Raw genomic sequence first — 21,544 nt, 5'->3', positions numbered from 1 at the left:
GAAAGTGGATATTCAAACCACTGCACCTATGCCAGTTTCCCAAAACAGCTACTCTATTAGTCCAGTATGACCGGACTTTACAGTTGTATTAATAATACTTTATCAATTTTCAATTTCACAGCTTGTGGTTTGCAGTCTTTTAAACTAAAGGAATACAACTAATTTAATGAGAACAGTAGATATGAATAGACATCTTGCCAAATTTCTCAATGTAACTGCAGCATAAGGATGTGAAGATCCTAGGCAATGTGACTGCAGTTTGCAGGATGTACCATCAATTTTTAAAAAAACATTACTTCAATTTATTCAAAAGTTTCTTCAATACATTTTCAAGTTTAATTAGAGCAACATTAAAAGTTTTAAAATAAATCATCAAGCTCTGTTACAATATCCTAATAACCAGCAGGCACACTGTTTTGTAGAGAAATGCCAACTTAGTCAAACCATTCTCACATGCAACTATGTACTGCATAGAAAATTTATCACCAGATCAAAGGTTTAACTGAAAAAGAGAGACTTTTTCATGTTTTAATTTTGTTTATGGTTATGCAAATACATAAGATGGGAATTTGCCTAATAAAATATTTTGTTTTATCGTGAAGATAATGTACACACCATACTATTGTTTACTAATGAATTATGTTGGTATTCTTATGTGTGTAACCTTCTCATTGGGCTCGTATACAGACTTGGCTGGTTAGCTAACTCTGCTAACAGCCATGTGACTCAGCGGTGACAAGGCCACCTTTCATGAACAATATATGTCTCGGGTCGGTATGATTTGGGCTTCAACCAAACAGGAACATCACGATGCCCCAATTAAAGGAACCTTGATTTGAGCTAATGCCATGCAAATACGGCCCATATTGGTAACCCAGAAATAACAGATCGCACACCAGCTTAAAGTTACAAAGAGTGTATTTACCAAATTTCCAGCTTTAACAGTTACAGAAAAAGAAAAAGGACCCATTACAGTTAAACTAGTCCACTGTGCACACAAACGGAGTTCATACTGGAGTAGTTGAGGGTGCATCTCTTTATTTACGCGCTAGACCCACTGTCTGTAAAAGCACACACATTTTGAACTCCCCTCGAAGACCATCTCAAACAACCTGACTCCCTCTCAGGAGTACTGGCTCTTCCCTCCTTGGAGCCATTCATCTACACAAAGCACTTCTTGCAACACGGACTCTCCTTCCAACAGTATTCTGCAGCATCTTCCCTTGTCCCCACTCCGCAACTCCTGCTAAAAGACCCCAAACCAGACTACTGTCCTTCAGAAAACTCTTTCCCACAGCTCTCATATCTCACAATCCTGATTTGCTGATGCATGTTCCTACGTTGGACAACATGGCCCCTTACATTTAGCCCAAGCCAAAACACTTTTCAGCAGGTCACACTGCTTTTACAGAAAACTGCTGGAATAGAATACCTCATGGCATAGCAGGAGAAATCTTAACCAGGGCATTACACGTGGAATAAAGAGTATGTGAAATGAAAACAAAGATTTCATGATCTTAACTTCAGAATTAAAACTCACAGTAAACTACCTTTCGTGTTGGAGCAAATTGCAAATCATTTGAATGAAGCGATATAAATTGAGGTGTGTAATTATTCAAGATTGTATTTGAAATTTAATTCAGCTAACTTTTCAAATAGATTTTGAAAGCTATTACTTTTAGATTATGAAGACACTCAGTCCTCATTTACTGTCATTTAGAAATGCATGCATTAAAAAAATGATACAATGTTCCTCCAGAATGATATCACAGAAACACAGGACAAACCAAGACTAAAACTGACAAAACCACAAAATTATAACATATAGTTACAACAGTGCAAAGCAATACCGTAATTTGATAAAGAGCAGACCATGGGCACGGTTAAAAAAAAAGTCTCAAAGTCCCGATAGCCTCATCATCTCACACAGATGGTAGATGGGAGAAACTCTCCCTGCCATGAACCTCCAAGCGCTGCCAACTTGCTGATGCAGCACCATTGGAAGCACCCAACCGCAGCAGACTCCTACTCTGTCCGAAAACTTCGAGCCTCTGACCAGCCCCTGACACAGCCTCTCCGGGCACCATCCTCTGCTGAGCACTTCGACCCCGCCCCAGCTGCCGAGCAACAAGCAAAGCTGAGGACTCGGGGCCTTCCCCTCTGGAGATTCTGGATCACACAGTAGCAGCAGCAGTGAAGCAGGTATTTCAGAAGTTTCACCAGATGTTCCTCCATGCTCTCACGTCTGTCTCCATCAAATCAGGATTGTGCACGGCACCCTACTTGACAAATAACAGAACACCACCACCGGAGTGGCCACTGCGAGCTGCGTCGCACCGCCATCTTCTCCTCCCTCAAGTTTTATAAGCAATGCCAACAAACAAACTCTTAACGGGAAATGCTCTAGTGTCAAGTCCAAATAACTGATTTTACACCAAATCCAAATGTTAATTCTTTTTACTGAAAGTTTGGCCTTCCAGTTTTAATTCTGTTCAGTTTATGAATATTCGTCATCTAATTTGAAAAATTATAATAACCTTTGCCTTAACTGTTTTGGCAGATTAAGTACTTATGAGGACTTTTAAAATTAATTATGTCTTCAAATCTGATATATAAGCTTGAAGTCTCTTCTCGCTGCTGCCATCAGAAAGAATATACAAGAGCCTCATGCTCCACACCACCAAGTTCAATATCAGTTACTACCCCTCAACCATCAAGCTCTTCAATAAAAGGGGATAACTACACTCAATTTCACTTGCCCCATCACTAAAATGTTCCCAGAACCAATGACCTCACTTTCTCTATCATATTATTTCATGTTCTCATTATTTATTACTATTTATTTATATTTGCATTAGCAGAGTTTGTCGTCTCTGCACTCTGGTTGATATTTCAATGCTCCTGTTATAGTATCTACTCTATAGATTCATTGAGTAAGAATACGAATCTCAGGGTTGTATACTGTGACGTATGTACTTTGCTAATGAAATTTACTTTGAACTTTGAAGTTGTAATCCGCATCTTTTATGTTAATACATAAAATCATCCTCCTTAACTTCCCCAATCTTCAATGATATGGCATCTATTACACCTCCTTGCCTCCTTTCAACATTCCAAAGGCACCACTTCCCTCTGCAGTTCCTTAGATTACATCAATCTGTATCTTTGGCCTCAATCACTGTCCAAAAAATGACCAAAACACAGCATTTCATTTTCTAACCAAACAGGTTATAAGCTCTTAGAACTCCACCCTTTCATCTGTAACTTCAGATGAGTCTTTTTAGTTTGTATCAATACTCCCCAATTCTGATGAAAACCAGCAAAATTAATTCAGTTTTCTTTATGTCCACGGATGATGCTTGGCCTGCTAGGCATTTCCACCATTTAGTTTTACTTCAAGGTTCTCAACTGCTGCAGGATTCTCTTTGCTCTTTCTCCTAGCACTCTTGTATTTTTCAATTCTCTTCCATCCTCATTTAATTTCTTTCTATTTACACCTCCAGATAGACAACTTGGAATCAACTTGTCTTCACTACCTTTTACAGCCAGTATGGCTATAATTTATATCATTCAATCTGTTGGTACCCCTCTCTAATTTTTTTCTAATTCTGCAAAAAGGTCATCTACCTGAAATGTTAATTTTGCTACTCTGGCTGATAATACTGCCCAACCCGCTGAGTATTTCCAGCATTTTCTATATTTCAGATTTCCAACATCAGCACTTTACAACTCTTTGCTAACTATCTTAAGTCTACTTCTTATCCCAATTCTTACCTGTAACCAAACTTTAAAATTTTCTGGAACAGCAGTTTTAGGAAAGTGTACATTTTGTGCTTTTTTTTTAGGAAAAGACAGAATTTCTCTAAACTTACCAACCAACCCTTCCCTGTTGTTAATTTTAAAATCTCATCGCACTTGGATTTCAACTTCTCAATGTTGTACTTTGCCGTGGAAGGCCCTTCCATAAATTTCTGCGCTCTGATGTCATAGAAAAGTAGTGAGCCTTGTCCAGTTCCTACTGTTATGATGTGTTCATAAAAGCTCACAGATCGAATACCTATTCAAAAAGAAATTTACAATTAAAAATCTTCTTTCAATACAAAGTTCCAAAACTACTTTACTCGTGTTCTATGGCAAATAGGAAGTGATAGCTTTCTTATTCTACACACAAGAACTAACACCTACTACTCTTATGGCTTATGTTCCCTCACACCATTTAAACTTGCTAATGCAAAACTAGACTGCGTATGCCACTCAGTTCTCAAGTGAAATTGAACTTCAATAACTAATACAAATGTTGGTCATCGTTGATGCAGTGTGTAATTTTAAAAATAAAGCTATTAACAAGATTCCAACATAAAAGCTTCAACATTAATTGAATTATGTAAAATATATACAAACTACCATATTTGTGGTGTTGTGCTTTAAATTCAGCTTCCAGACCATGAAAACAAGGTTAATTAACGACTTAATGACAAAGTTAAGTAGCCCAGTGGGACTCTATAGGCTTTGTGATGTGTGTTTATAAGGAGTCTCCAGAGAAAGGTAGCATATGACATTTATAATTTCAGTCTCTGTTTAGGACAGAAACTGGGTAGTACGACACTCACATCACGAAATTCTCAACTCGTAACTGATCAGATACTGTAATCCAGCAATAATCAAATGAATGTGAGAGCATTAAATATTAAGGGATCATTAAGACGATGACCAATATTTGCATACAAGTCCAAAAATACTTTAAGGTGGCCAAGCAGCTAGATAGGGTGAAAGTAAAGCTTGTAAGATGTTAGCCTTCATTAGCCAGGGCATAAAGTATCAGAGAAGCAACAGTATAGTGTTCTGTGGTGTTTTATTCACCTCAGTACTGAAAGGACACAATTCCCCTGGAGCAAGTGCAGAAGAGATTAACCAAGGTGCTGCCTGGGATAGAGAGTCTCATTTATGAGGAGAGACGGGGCTTGTCTTCCTTGAAAGACAAGTGGAGTTGTGGTGGTGGACAGGTAGAACATGACGGGTGTAAAAATTCTGAAAGAAAGGATACGCAATAATAAACTATTCTTTCCCAATCCACCCCCCCCAACAAAAAAAAAGCAAATGTCAAAAGCTAAGGCAAGGAATAATTTAAAGGGGATACAAGGAAAGCAATGTAGGCAATTTCAGTCTTTTTCTGTGCTGTGACCAATACAGGTTAACATTGGATCAATAGACATTAATGATCAATAAAAGCCAAAAGCAACCTTAATTTGAAAGGATGGTTTTTTTTCTGTTTCAGTATCACCAACAGATCAGGACTTTGTAATGTAACGACATGATTGTATGAATACACACTGACAATCAGTTCTAGGAATTGTATGAATGCATTATTCTATTTTACAAGAGAAACCTGTAACATGCAACTACAGTGGCCAATTCTGCTCTCCCTATTCTCACAACACATTAAAGTCTTTCATCTTACAGCAGCATGGTGGCAGAGCTGGTAGAATGGCTGACACACAGCTCCAAAAATCCAAGTTCAATTTTAACCTCTGGTACTTTGTGGAGTTTGCAGATTCTTCCCACAGCCCCGTGGGATTCCTCTGTTTTCAGCTCCCCTTCACATCTAAAAGATGAGGGCTGGTAGTTTAATTGGCCACTAAATTGTTCAGTTAAGTAGTAGAATCAGGAAAAGTTCATGAGAAGGTCAGGAGAAACTCAATTATTGGAACTTGAGGTTCGATGGTCTGCTTGGACCATAAGATAAAGGAGCAGAATTAGGCCCATTGAGTCTGCTCTGCAATTTCATCATGGCTGATCCAATTTTCCTCTCATCCCCAATCTGCTGCCTTCTCCCCATATTCCTTCATGCCCTGACCAATCGAGAATCCATCAACCTCTGCCTTAAATATACCGTACGTAAATACTTGGCCTCCACAGCTGCCTGTGGCAAAGGATTCCAGATTCATCACTGTTAGTGAGTTGAAGAGTTTGTTTCCATCCTATGTGATGGCAACTGTAGTTGCCAAGGTTAGCGCTTATTGCCAAAAGGCCATTTGCTTACAAAAAGATGGCTATTAGTTACCTTCTCAAATCACTGTAGTCTGTGCATTGAAAGAATGATTGTTTAATGCACAGATTCTGGATAATGATTCAGCAACAAAGGAGCAGTGAATTATTTCCAAGAGATCCCTATGGGTGACTTGAAGAACTTGAAGGTGCTTTTACGTGCCCTTGTCCTTCTAGTAGCACAGATCTTGTGTTGGAAAAGCCTTGGTAATTTACTATAACACATCTTGAAGATGGTATACAGTGATGGATGATTTTAATTTAAAGGCTGGTAGATTTGGTGTTAATAAAGCACCAATTGTAGGTGAAACACAGCAAGACAGCCTTATCCAGTCAGAAGAAAACTGCCATACTTCCAATTTGGATCATAGATTTGATGGAAAGTTACGAGGGAGTCAGGCAATGAGAATGATGAATATCAAGTCTCCACCAATTCTTGCAGTTCAGTATTGATTAGCTGATCTCATCTCATTCAGCCTTATTGTGAATGTCATACAGAGATATTTCATGTGGAGATTAAGAGTGGTAAATTTGGGGCTCACGAGTTTTTTTTTCCATGTTTATCCATAAAGAACTGTTTATACTAAGATCTTAATGTCAGTCTTCCAGTTTCAATTTTTTTGTTGTTTTAAACCCATTTGCTCTTGAAAAAAAACTGAATATACGGGAAAAGAAAAAGCACCATGATGTATTTATCAAACTAAGCCAACTAGAATTTGAGAACAGTTTCACAATTTCTTGCAATGAAAGTACAAACTTACCACTACCCCGTTCCCTCGAACTGACTGATTTTACATTGTTTTGTGGTTGTCTTGGATCAAGGAAAGAAACATGTGCTTGGGACCCCACAGCATATACAGACCACTCTTGTCCATATGCTAAGCAAACATTTTCTCGGCAATGAGGTAACTTGGTAGACAGCAACTGGAACAGAAAACAATTTAATTTCACTTGAACTATATAATAAGAAATTTGGCAGCTTCCTTTTACCTTCACCAATTCTTATCAATGCACTATATAAAACAGTCAACCAGATGTATGACAGCTCGGTGTGTCAACTGCTATGCCCTAGACTACAAGAAACTGTACAGAGTTGTGGCCACAGCTCAGCAATTCACTGAGACCAGCCTTTCCTTGTGGACTCTGTGTAGACTTCAGGCAGCAGAGCAAGGCAGTGAACATAATCAAAGACTGCACATGCCCCAAACATCCTTCTACTCCTTTCCATTGGACAAAAGATACAAAAGTCCAAAAGCATGCATCACCAGCCAAAAGGACAGTTTCTATTCCACTGTTATCAGACTATCAAACAGTCCCCTAGTACAATAAGATTGACTTAACCTCACAAATTACCTGTTTAGATTAGGGGATAAAATAATGTGACTGGCCTCTCTTTCAAATTAACTAAATTAATCTTCGTATCCTTTCACCAGTTTTATTAATCTAATTACCCTCTTGAATATACTAACCCTGCAAATATCAACCTACTTACGATCAATTCCTGATTAAGCCTGAATACATAGGGAAAATTTACTGTTTTTACTTCACTTGTAACAATATCCAAAATTCAATCTCTAAAGCAACCTGTAAGCTTTAATGTATTGCACATTCCAATATACAGAAAAACTCTTCAGCAATTTCTGCTACAAAAATATTCTGAGGAGTTTGCGAAGCTTCTGCGTGACAACTAAACTGCACGTGTAGTAGCAGGCAGCCACTGATCCCAGGGGATCATGGGTTTGCGCCTCTGGTGGACTGTGTCCTCTCCAGGGCCCAAGTCTGGGCAGGAGGATTTGAAGAACAGGCTGTTGCCCATGCAGTGGGTTCCCCCTCTCCACGTCACTGATGTAGTCCAAGGGAAGGGCAAGTGCCGATACAGCTTGGCACCAATGTCGTCGCAGAGATTGCCAGAGTGAAGTTGTAAACAACATCAAATTACCTTAGGGACCCTGGCTCCAGATTTTTTCCTCAGGGTTTACTCCCAAAGCCTTTCCCATGGGTGGGTACGGCCGCAAGGCAGCGGAGACTTAAAATCAGTAATTTCCTTCTCCTAGGTGAGCTGCCATCCAAGGCTGATGAGCCCCACCTGCCTGAAGGGTATGTAGTGGAGAGTATATTGACTGGCTACACCACAGCCTTGTATGGAAACACTAATACCCTTGAACAGAAAATCATACAAAAAGTATTGGATATGGTCCAGAGCATCATGGGTAAAGCTCTCCCCTCCACTGAGCACATCCACACAAAATATTGTCACAGGAAAGCAGCATTCATAATCAGGGTCTTGGTATCTTCTCACTGATGCTATCAGGAAAAACATACAGGAGCCTCAAGACTCACACCACCAGGTTCAGAAACAGTTATTACCCTTGAACCATTAGCTCTTGAACCAAAGGGGATATCTTCACTTGTGTCATCATTCAGATGTTCCCACAATCTATGGATTTACTTTCAAGGCCTGTTCATCTCACGTTCTCAATATTTATCATTTCTTTCTTTTTGTATTTGCCATGTTGTATTTTGCACACTGATCGAACGTCTAACATTCTATCATGGTTATTATTCTATTATGGATTTATTGAGTGCATCTGCAGGAAAACAAATCTCAGGGTCCTATATGGTGACATGTATACTTTGAAAATAAGTTTACTTTGAACTTTGGAAGAAAGTGGAAAAAGCAAATTACAATTGATCAGTTCACCATAATACTGTTTCAAGTAGCATAGCAGTTATTCATAGAAAGCTCATGTAACATTGAAATATCAATGCTTCATTCATTATTTTACAGCTTTAAGCTTTAACAAGAAATGTTACCTTTGTCAAGTTATCTTCTGCTTTCCATAAATGAAAGTAACCATCAAGAGACACTGCACCAAGCTCCTGAAAAATCAGTTTACAGTTGAGTGTTTAGTTAGTCACAAACATGAGAAAATATGCTAGAAGTCCAAAGCAACAAACAAAAGTTGTTGAAACTCAGGAGGTCAGGCTCCCTCTATGGAAAAGTGTAAACAGTTGATGTTTGGGGCCCGAAAAATCAATTGTTTACTCTTTAGTTAGGTTCACATTAAATTACACAGGATGCTGAATGTTATCTACAATTGACAGTTTTGAAAGATTGCTTAATTAACAAAAATACATCCATGCTACTGCTATTGAATTAGAAAGGTATCCCAGAACCTGCATGTGGAAACCAAAAGATTCACCACAGATGTAAAAAAAAGCACACACCTTTTTAAGTTCAGGCTGATGATGAGACAAGATTTTCTTTAAAAAAAATCTTTGAAGACCTCACCTACTGTGAGGTAAGCAACATATCCACGTCAAAAATATTTTCTGGTATTCATCAATATTCCCTCCCCATTCCACTAGATTTACCTCCTTGAGGCTGGATGTTCTTTTGTACAACTCATTTTAAGACTATAAAGAAGTTGTAAAAAGAATGCAGTAAATTGAACTGTCAATAAGCAGAACAGCAGGAAGAAGGCTGGCTCTTTGATGAATTTTCCTGTTATCTCAATGGCCACTTTATTAGGTAAACCTCTACACCTGCTTGTTAATCCAAATGTCTAATCAGCCAATTATGTAACAGCAACTCAAAGCATAAAAGCATGCAGATGAGGTTCATTTGCGGTTCAGACCAAACATCAGAATGGGGAAGAAATTTGATATGATTGACTTGGACTGTGGAATGATTGTTGGTGCCAGAAGAGATGGTTCGATTATCTCTTTAAATGCTGATCTCTGGGATGCTCATGCACAACAGCGAATGGCTTGAGAAACAAAGAACATTCAAAAAGTGACAGTTCAGTGGAGAAAAATGCCTTGTTAATGAGAGAAGTCAGCAGAAAATGCCAGACATGTTCAAGCTGACAGGAAGGCAACAGTAACTCAAGTATTCATGCATTACAACAGTGATGTGCAGAAAAGCATCTCTAGAGGCACAACATGTTGAACCTTGAACTGGATGAGCTTACAACAGCAGAAGACCATGAACATACAGAAATACACTCAGTGACCAGATTATTAGGCATCTCCTGTACCTAATAAAGTAGCCAATTAGTGTAGAAGTTTAGCAAGAAAGAGTGGTATTCTGGCAGAAAATATTGAGGTACTTCTGACTCAGAGAAGGATTGCTGCAAAAAGAGCAGTTCCTTCATAGAAATTGATTAAAAGAGGCAAACAAAAAAATGCCATCTACAAAGAAAAACAAGATTAAGGATATTGTTGAAAATTACCTTGCTGTTATTGTTAAAGGCCAAAGCTCTCACTTTGCAATTATAAGGATTTGTATATTCCTTGGGAATGTCCTTCAAAGCTTTGTGTGTTATGTGGGTGTAAGTTGGGACTCGTGTGGGATCCATACTTGTGTCGGACTGGTTTAGTACTTCTTCAGTTACTTCCCAAAGGCCCATGGAACCATCCCTGGAACCTGCAGCACAAAATTAAAGACTTGGGACACAGTCATTTTTGGATAGAGTATTTCAAGCAGAAATTGTTTTAAAACAAAATGAAGTTAAAAAAAAAGACATTAAAAGTTAGAGCAAAATTGCTAAGATTAGTGTAAACAACTGATCAACTTGTTTTTACATTAGTGGACAGATCCCACGCAATGTGTCAGGAGCCCTCTGCTGCTGAAAACTTTTGTCTAACTGTGAATGTAGAAATAAATGAGATGAAAACACAGGCTTGCAGTTGGTTTCTAAACATGGATGAAAACTAATTCTGCACCCCCCCCCCCCACCGACTGAGATCAGGAAAAAGGTGGCAAGGAATCAGGAGTTACTTTATTATAGTACATAACTATGTAGTTGTACTTCTTGGAGAAAGAACACTGAAGGATGTACTTTTCACCAAGATAATGAAACAATGTGATTTGAAAACTGCAAGACTATTTTGGTACACAAGCACGACATAAAAAGGAAGTATTGTGTTTGTAAATGGCATTAGTTAAGTCACAGTGCTACAGAGAGTTCTGGCATTCAAGAAAGAAAGGATATTAGATGACAGGAAAACTACAAAGATTTGTAAGTTGTAATTCAGTTGAGGGTATTTAGTATAAGGTTAAGCCACAAAGTGGAAGATATGCTAGAACTATACTAAAACTTACATTTGAGGCTGAGAAAATATAACAGTACCGTTACAGACATATAGATATGAAACTTCTTGGAACACATATTCAAGATTGTTCAATGTCATTTCTAGTACACAAGTGTAAAGGAGAACGAAATATTGTTACTCCAGATCTGATGCAGCACAAAAAAACACAATAAAAATAAACACATAAGATAGCTTATATGCATAGATTGAATGCATGTCCATAAAGTGACGCTAGGCACAGGAGTGTCATACATAAGGTGACTCTGACAGGAAATAAATTAGTAGTGGTGGGGGTGGGTGTGATGGGTTAGTGGATGAAGGTGTTGATCAGCCTCACTGCTTGGGGAAAATAACTTACTGAGTCTGGTGGTCCTGTTATGATACTACATAGACAAAGTCCCATGAGCAGGTTGGGTGGAATCTTTCATGTTACTGGCCCTTTTTTGACATTCAGTAAGATAGTGGCACACTTGTACACAGTAATCCCTCTGGATCCAAACAAAGATTAATTGTTCACCCTTTACATATTTTTTTAAATTGCAAGACATTGCTGGGTATCAAGCATTGCAGGTTTTCCCCAACAGTGAGTTGTTTGAAATCAGTGGAGCTGGACTTGCGTGCCATGTTGCCATCTGCTACGCCACCAAGGAGAAGGGCGTCAAAAGCAGTGGGCAAAGGCAGTGTGCTGTCCAATGAACAGCACAAATGAATGTCTTGAACGTTTTAATTGGGATTGGAAAACCCTGCTAGAGATTGGTAAATTAGATACTGCAAGTACTGTTCATTGACGAGATCAGTGGAGGGGGAGCAGTGTGGACTCTGTTGTTGCGTGGACCAGACCTTCATGCTGCGGGTTCACCTGCTTGAGCCATCCTGGGAGGAGATACCAAAGGCAGTGAGGAAGAAAGAACAGATGTGCTGCTGCAGTCATACTGGATTGGTGACTGGCCCCTCCCAATCGCTGGATTGCATTCATCTGTGGCTGACCCAGTGTGAGATGAAGAACTGTTTGTATACTTGTTCTTGCAGAAATGTGGCTCCAGGACAACATTCCATGCATAATCAAACTACAGGCCATGACACTCAGGGACTTTCCGTCTATATCTTTGTGACTATGTTTTTCTGCTGTCATAATTACATGTCATACATTGTGCTGTGTGAGACTGATGGTACTGTGTTTTACACCTTGGCCCCAGAGGAATACCATCTCATTGGGCTGTATTCATGTGTATGGTTGAATGACAATTAAACTTGAACCTTACTGTACAAGGCAGACAACAAATGAGCACAATTTATGAATGGAACAAAATATATATTAAAGGACATGGAGATACAATGATGATCATGCTCTCAGGAATAGTGTGTTATTTTGCAGTAATTTGAAATAAAATGATAGCTACAAGCTAAAGATTAGCCTGATGCAGGTGAGAGAGATCTATGTTCAATGCAGCATAATCAAAGGAAATAAATGCCCATGAGGGTCAGCTGAAATGCATTCATAACGTAAGAAATAGGAGTAGTAGGCCAGTTGACCTGTCTAGCCTGTTCCGCCTTTCAAAAAGATCATGGCTGATCTGGCCATGGACTCATCTCCACCAACCTGCCTTTTCCCCCCATAACCTTTAATACCCGTACTATGCAAGAATCTATCCAACCTTGTCTTAAATATATTTACTGAGGTAGCCTCCACTGCTTCATTGCACAGGAATTCCACAGATTCCCCACTCTCTGGGAAAAACAGTTCCTCCTCATCTCCGTTCTAAATCTACTCCCCAAATCTTGAGTTACTGTCTCCTAGTTCTAGTCTGACCTACCAGTGGTCTATTCCTTTTACAATTTTATATGTTTCTATAAGATCTCCTCTCATTCTTCTGAATTCCAGTGAGTGCAGTCCCAGGCAACTCAATCTCTCCTCACACTCTGACCCCATCATCTCTGGAATCAAAATGGTGAACCTCCTCTGCACTGCCTCCAAAGCCAGTATAAAGAGACCAGATCTGCACGCAGTACTCCAGGTGCAGACTCACCAGTAGCCTGTACAGTTGCAGCATAACCTCCTTCCTCTTAAATACAATCCCTCTAGTAATGAAGGCAAATGAAGGCCACTTGCCTTCTTGATAGCCTGCTGCACCTGCAAACCAACCTTTCATGATTCATGCACAAGCACTCCTAAGTCCCTCTGCACAACAGCATGCTGTAATTTTTTTTTACCATTTAAATAATAATCTGCTCTTTCATTCTTCCTTCCAAAGTGGATTACCTCACACTTACCAATACTGTACTCCAGCTGCCAGATCCTTGCCCACTCACTTAACCTAACTACTTCTATCTGCAGAACCTCAGCATCTTCAGCACAATTTGCTTTTCCACTCAATTTAATATCAGCAAATTTAGATACACTGCACTCAATTCCCTCGACCAGATTGTTAATGTATATGGTCAACAGTTGCGAGCCCAGCACCAACCCATGCAGCACACCGTTCACCACTGATTGCCAACCAGAGTAACACCCATGTATCCCAACTCTCTGCTTTCTATTAGTTAACCAATCTATCCATGCTAATACATCACCCCTAACTCTATGCATCCTTATCTTATGGACATGTCTTTTATGCGGCACCTTGTCCGGCACCTTGTCAAACACCTTCTGGAAATAATGTCCAGTTGTTCCCCTCTACCCACTGCGCTCATTATATCCTCAAAAAACACCAAGTTTGTCAAACAGGACCTGTCTTTGCTGAATCCACCCTGCTTCTGCCTGATGAATTCAGATGCCTCGCTGTTTCTTATGATGGCTAATAATAGCTTCAAGCATTTTCCCAACTACAGATGTTAAACTAACTGCCCTATAGTTACTTGCCTTTTACCTACATTTTTTTTTAGGAAAAAAAAAAGTGGTGTGACATTCAGTCTTCCGATCCGCTGGGACCTGCTCAGAGTTCAGAGAATTTTGGTGACTTATCACCAAAGGCTTGACTACAACTTCTGCCATTTCTTCCAGTATCCTGGGGTGCATTCTACCAGGACCAGGGGACTTGTCTATCTTCAGGCCCACAATTTTGCTCAGCACTACCTCTTCAGTGATAGCTACAATATCAAGATTCTCATCTCTTTAGCATGTTAGACATGTCATCCACAGTGAAGGCTGACACAAATAGTCAAGGCCTTTGCCATTTCCTCATTACCCAATATCAATTCCCCCTTCTCATCCCCCAAGGGATCTATGTTCACCTTAGCCACCCTTTTCTGCTTTATACAATTATGAAAACTTTTACTATCCGTTTTATATTTTGTGCTAGATTATCTTCATAATCTTGCTCCCCTTTCTTTATTGCTCGCTCAGTTGTTCTTTGTTGCTTTTTTAAAGTTTTCCCAATCTTTCAATTTCCCACTACTCCTGGTGACTACGTATGCACAAGCTTTTAGTTTGATTCCTTCTTTTATTTTTTTAGTTAAGCAAGGCTGGCTCTCCCCACCTTTACTATCTTTGCTTTTAACTGGAATATACTTTTGTTGAACACTGTGAAATATCTCTTTGAAAGTCTTCCAATGTTCCTCAACCTTCTCACCAAATAGCCTGTGTTCCCAGTCTATACCAACCAAATCCTCCCTCATCCCATTGTAGTCTCCATTGTTTAGTCAAGTTTATTGTCATTTCGACCATAACTGCTGGTATGGTACACAGTAAAAACGAAACAACGTTCCTTCAGGACCATGGTGCTACATGATACACTGGCAGGTAAAAGGCATAACACACTGGTTTTAGATCAAACTACTGCAGTCTCCATTTGTATAAAAAACTCGGTCATGCTGTGACCACTCTTTCCAAGAGGATCCAAACTACAAGATCACTAATTCTACCTGTCTCATTGCACAGGACCAGGTCGAAGACAGCACGTTCCCTTGTACATTAGAAACGTGCTGTTCAAAAAAGGCATCATGGATGCCTTCTATGAAGTCCTCCTCAAGACTGCCTCGATCAACTTGATTCATCCAATGTACAAATTAAAGTCCCCCATGATAATTGCTGTTCCATTGTTACATGCTTCAGATATTTCTGTTTATTGCCTGTGCTAATGTAATGTTATTATTTGGTGGCTGATAGACAACTCCCACCAGTGATTTTTTTCCCTTTATTATTCCTAATTTATACCCAGATGGATTCAACATTCTACTCCTTAGATCTTTTATCATCTTCACCTTCGCCCTGATCTCTTCTTTAATTAAGAACACTACCCAACCCCCCAACCCCACCCCCACCTTCCTGCCTATCCTTCCATATTACCTGATATCCTTGGATATTTAATTCTCAATCCTCTCCACCCTACAACCACATCTTTGTAATGGCCACTAAATCATACCCCTTTGAAATGATTTGTGCCACAAGTTCATTGACCTTGTTTTGAATACTACGGACATTCAGATAAAGTGCCCTTACACTCATTGTGCTTTTAAAATCTCGCAATCTTTTATTCCATTGCATTTGACTTTTCTTCACTCTACTCTTACTTTACTCTTTTATCTTTCGCTTTTCCTTTTATCCACACTTTTCTTTTTCATTTTACTTCTGCAATCTGTTGAACCCGCCCCCCCCCGCCCACTATTTAGTTTAAAGCCCTATCCGCAGCCCCAGTTATGCGATTCGCTGGGATCCAGGTCCGATGATGGTTCAGGTGGAGCCTGTCGCACTGCAACAGCTCCCTCCTTCCCCAATACTGGTGCCAATTTTCTATGAATTCCAACCCACTTCTCCCACACCAATCCTTGAGCCATGCATTTGACTCTCTAATCTTCTTGACACCATGCCAATTGCATATGGCTTAGGTAGGTAGCAATCCAGAGATTACCACCTTTTCAGTTCTGCTTTTTAATTTAGTCCCAAACTGCTCAAATTCCCTTAGCAGAATCTCTTTCCTCATTCTACCCATGTCGTTAGTACCCATATGGACCACGACAACTGGATCTTTACTCTCCCACTGCAAATTCCTCTGCAGGTCAGATAAGATGTCCCGAACCCAGGCACCAGGCAGGCAACAGGATGCTCTATCCTTGCGACAGAGAACTCTGGCTATTCTCATCTATACTATTCCCAATTACTACTACATTTCTCTTCTTCCCCCCCACCCCCCGAATGGTTCCTTCAATTACGGTGCCACAGTTAGGTTGCTCATCCTTCCTGCAGCCCCCACTCTCATCCACACAGGGAGCAAGAATCTCAGACCTGTTGGATAGGCTCAAGGGCCGAGGCTCCTCCAGCACTGCCTCTTGGATCCCACTACCTGCCTCACTCACAGTCACACTCTTTTGCCCTTGAGGCAGTTAATCTAATGGGTGTGACTGCCTCCTGAAACAGACAGCCCAGGTAACTCTCCCCCTCCCTGATGTGCCACAGTATTTGAAGCTCAGATTCTAGGTCATGAACTTTGAGCCCAAATTCTTCGAACAGCCAACACTTGCTACCAATGTGGTCACCAGGAATCACTATGGGGTCCACCAGCTCCTACATCATGCAGTTACAGCACATCACCTGATCCTTCATCATCCCTTCATTTAATTAGCTGTAATTTAGTGACTTTTTATTCAACTACTATAAAAGCCTTACCTGCTACTTATTTGTGCCTCCTCGCCCCCTCTTGAGCCAACGTCTCAAAATCCCACTCCTACACTGGTTCACTCACACAATGCCTGCCCTGCTTTGAACCTGCTTTACTTTTATTTGCTCCTGTTAATGAATCGTGAATCAGTTGGTCCGCTGCTAATGTGCTGGGCCCCACAAAATGCTTTTTTAAAAACTCCACTCCCCAACCTATACAAAGCTCTCTCTGAGAATCAAATTGTGACCAGTATTGTCTTGACAAACACCAATCACCATCCACCTAATACTGAGTTATTTAATTTATATACTTTTATGTATTAACTTCATGTTGCCAAAACTTCATCAGAAATATTTCAGAAAAAAAAGTAATTTTCTTCCATTGGAGCAGAAAAAAAAACTATGTTACTGCTAAAGGCAAATCTATCCAGCCAACTAACTTGTGGCCAAAAATTACTTTCCTTCAACTCATAGTCATACTTTATTGATCCCGGGGGAAATTGGTTTTCGTTACAATTGCACCTTAAATAATAAATAGTAATAAAACTATAAATAGTTAAATAGTAGTACGTAAATTATGCCAGGAAATAAGTCCAGGACCAGCCTATTGGCTCAGGGTGTCTGATCCTCCAAGGGAGGAGTTGTAAAGTTTGATGACCACAGGCAGGAATGACTTCCTATGACGCTCTGTGTTGCATCTCGGTGGAATGAGTCTCTGGCTGAATGTACTCCTGTTTCCAACCAGTACATTATGTAGTGGATGGGAGACATTGTCCAAGATGGCATGCAACTTGGACAGCATCCTCTTTTCAGACACCACCATCAGAGTCCAGTTCCATCCCCACAACATCACTGGCCTTACAAATGAGTTTGTTGATTCTGTTGGTGTCTGCCACCCTCAGCCTGCTGCCCCAGCACACAACAGCAAACATGATCGCACTGGCCACCACAGAACAACTGTAACATCAAACTTTTGGTCAGTTACTCTAATATGAAACAAATATTCTGGAAAACTCTAGAGTAAAGTTCTGTTCCTAGATTTAATCGCCTGGTCCCCATCTCTATTCAAGCAGAATCTGTATTCAGATCTCTGCAAAACAAAGTAGAATTCAAAGTAAATTCATTATTAAAGTACATAGATGTCACCATATACTACCCTGAGATTTATTTTCCTGTCGGCATTCAAAGTACGATACACATTCTCGTTTTTTTTTTGGTATACTTCTTAAAGTGAAACTACAGGCTGCAGATTGCTGTGATAGTAATTCAGAAGTATTATCTAGAGGTTCTTAGAGCTGCCTGCAAAATGTCGCTGTGTATCACCAGCGCCATCTCAGAAAACCTTTACATTTCATCCTCTCAGCCTCCAGGCTTATCTGGATAGACCCTGTACCATTAACTTTTCAGAAAATTGATTGTCATCCAATTGGAACCATTGCACTATTAATAAGGACTTTATTCTATCATAACACAGGACAAATTCTTCTATTTGCCCAAGGACCCGTCACTGCTTTTCAAGAGACAAAGTAACTTATGAAATTGCACAATATTGCAAAGGAACCATATACGCAAGCATCAAGGTCACATTTTAGGTTGAAAGGATATGTTTTTGGTGTATGAAACATTGGTCAAAACAGTGAAAACTTCAAAGTCAAGCAGAATTCATATCTGCTTACTAATAGATCATTTATTGGAAAAGATAAATTTCACCTTTTTAATTTACAGGCATTGAAAAACATTGCTGTGTATGCATCGGAATAGCCCATTAATTCTCTTCTAAAACATTGTAAACTGTCAACTAGAATGCACAAATAACTCAAATATTGTCTACTCAGAAGCATTTAGCATTTGCACCACTATATCTGAGTTCAAGGACTTATCAGAGACAGAAATTAATATCACTGTCCGGTCTGACTGGTATGAATTATGTTTAAGATAGATTGACAATAGATTTGTCAATTCATTATAAAAGGCACTAATGCCCTACATGCCACTGTAGTCTTCACTAGTTCAATGAGAGTATGCACATAATCCAACAATAAGGAGCATAAGAAATTGTTTGAAAGCACAATTACTATAGGACAGTAGCTGGAATTTAGGCAATAACAATCACTTAAGACCAATCATCAACAGTTCAGTCTACATACTGCTTTTCATTATGGAGTCATTCAGTTTTTAAATGCTTGGTTTATAAAACCATGCTACATGAGATCTCTCATCTCCTAACACTCCAGAGTCCTTGCATCATCTACAAGGCACAAGTTAGGAGGGTAATTAAGTTACTTTTTGTGGATGACTACTCCTCCAACTCCATTCAAGTACTACATAGAACAGAGCAGCCCACTTGACTGGCACGCCATTCATCACATTAAACGTATTCCTTCTGCCAGCATATACTGGTTACAAGTGTATCATCTACAAAATCAACTGCCTTTGATACTTCTCAGTCTGCAATTTTAACAATTGAGTATGGGGGCTTCAAGTGCAATAAAATTTCAACCTGCCTACCCCCCCAATATTCTCACCAAGTCATACACCATTCTGACTTGGAAATTTATTGTTTTTCCTTCAAAGTCACAAGGATGTACTGGAAACAACAGGAATTCTGCAGATGCTGGAAATTCAAGCAACATACATCAAAGTTGCTGGTGAACGCAGCAGGCCAGGCAGCATCTATAGGAAGAAGCGCAGTCGACGTTTCAGGCCGAGACCCTTCGTCTGGACTAACTGAAGGAAGAGTGAGTAAGGGATTTGAAAGCTGGAGGGGGAGGGGGAGATGCAAAATGATAGGAGAAGACAGGAGGGGGAGGGATGGAGCCGAGAGCTGGACAGGTGATAGGCAGAAGGGGATACGAGAGGATCATGGGACAGGAGGTCTGGGAAGAAAGACAAGGGGGGGGGGACCCAGAGGATGGGCAAGAGGTATATTCAGAGGGACAGAGGGAGAAAAAGGAGAGTGAGAGAAAGAATGTGTGCATAAAAATAAGTAACAGATGGGGTACGAGGGGGAGGTGGGGCCTTAGCGGAAGTTAGAGAAGTCGATGTTCATGCCATCAGGTTGGAGGCTACCCAGACGGAATATAAGGTGTTGTTCCTCCAACCTGAGTGTGGCTTCATCTTTACAGTAGAGGAGGCCGTGGATAGACATGTCAGAATGGGAATGGGATGTGGAATTAAAATGTGTGGCCACTGGGAGATCCTGCTTTCTCTGGCGGACAGAGCGTAGATGTTCAGCAAAGCGGTCTCCCAGTCTGCGTCGGGTCTCACCAATATATAAAAGGCCACATCGGGAGCACCGGACGCAGTATATCACCCCAGTCGACTCACAGGTGAAGTGATGCCTCACCTGGAAGGACTGTTTGGGGCCCTGAATGGTGGTAAGGGAGGAAGTGTAAGGGCATGTGTAGCAGGCTGGAGGAACAACACCTTATATTCGGTCTGGGTAGCCTCCAACCTGATGGCATGAACATTGACTTCTCTAACTTCCGCTAGGCCCCACCTCCCCCTCGTACCCCATCTGTTACTCTTTTTAATGCACACATTCTTTCTCTCACTCTCCTTTTTCTCCCTCTGTCCCTCTGAATATACCTCTTGCCCATCCTCTGGGTCACCCCCCCCCCGTCTTTCTTCCCGGACCTCCTGTCCCATGATCCTCTCATATCCCCTTCTGCCTATCACCTGTCCAGCTCTCGGCTCCATCCCTCCCCCTCCTGTCTTCTCCTATCATTTTGCATCTCCCCCTCCCCCTCCAGCTTTCAAATCCCTTACTCACTCTTCCTTCAGTTAGTCCTGACGAAGGGTCTCGGCCTGAAACGTCGACTGCGCTTCTTCCTATAGATGCTGCCTGGCCTGCTGCGTTCACCAGCAACTTTGAAGGATGTACTGGATCTCCTTCAGTGGAAACACCTTCACCAGAAGGACAGCAGCGGTTCAACAAGGCAACTCACCACGATCTTCGAAATACATTATCAATGTATAATTTATAAACCTTGAGATTTGTCTCCTTAAAGGGCAGCCACAAAACAAAAACCAGAAAGAGCCCAGTAAAGGGCGGGGGGGGGGGAGAAGAGAGAAATAAATCGTGCAAACAATAAAAGCAACAACATTCAGAATGAAAGTGAGTCCACAGACACAAAGCCCGGAGCAGCCAGAGTAGGCCCACAGCCTCAGTTCAGTGAAGAACAGAGAAAACATCGCAGAGTAGTGAGCAGAAATGGCCCGACCCTCGCCTCTGGTCCCAATACTCTGCCTTTTCAATCCATCTGGCTCGGCGTTTAAATTGTCCAAACATGGGTCATTCTTTGCTCTAAGACCTGGGCTCTGTCACATTGATGTGCTCTGGGCCTGGACCCAATGCCACAATTCCAGCTCATACCTGATCTTTCCAAATTGCTCGGCGCTTATATCAACCCAACCTCACTCTCTATTTAGATGGACGGACTCCGAAACTCTTCTGCTCTGAACTCTGTCTCACTCATGTCATGATCTCGCTCCCACTTTGCATCATGCTCACACCCCTTGACCCTCACATCAGCCTTGCCTCTTCTTTGTGGTGATCATTTACTACAATTTTCCACAGAAAACAGTGTTAATAATAAGTATTTAATCGTATTTCTTGCTTTAAGAACTGCCAGTCAGCTGTTGCCCGTCTTTAGTAGCACCATCTTAAACCAGAAGACAACTTTCAAGGGAAGTGAATGCTGGTGGTCAGTGAAGTCCAGATCCCGATAAGTTAAATAAGCTAAACAAGAGGTTAGGAGGTACTCATGGCAAGCAAAACAAGAGTTAAAATACCAGACTGTTAAGCTA

The 21,544-nt window shown here is 40.6% G+C and overlaps 1 protein-coding gene across 2 annotated transcripts in view; it reads right to left on the bottom strand.

The window, feature by feature from the left end:
• The window catches only part of dcaf12 (DDB1 and CUL4 associated factor 12), an 82,200-nt gene that overhangs the window by 10,312 nt on the left and 50,344 nt on the right, over positions 1-21,544 (bottom strand). For both annotated transcript variants that reach the window (XM_063042058.1, XM_063042059.1), the window contains 4 exons: positions 10,281-10,474; positions 8,860-8,925; positions 6,807-6,969; positions 3,873-4,057 (listed from right to left, as the gene is read on the bottom strand). In XM_063042058.1, coding sequence (XP_062898128.1) covers positions 3,873-4,057; positions 6,807-6,969; positions 8,860-8,925; positions 10,281-10,474 — 608 coding nt within the window. The remainder of the gene's footprint in view (positions 1-3,872; positions 4,058-6,806; positions 6,970-8,859; positions 8,926-10,280; positions 10,475-21,544) is intronic.

This window comes from Mobula hypostoma, chromosome 3 (genome assembly GCF_963921235.1).
Source record: "Mobula hypostoma chromosome 3, sMobHyp1.1, whole genome shotgun sequence".
Lineage (NCBI taxonomy): Eukaryota > Metazoa > Chordata > Chondrichthyes > Myliobatiformes > Myliobatidae > Mobula > Mobula hypostoma.
Note: the sequence above shows the minus strand (reverse complement) of the source record. Positions and strands in the feature narration are given on the sequence as shown.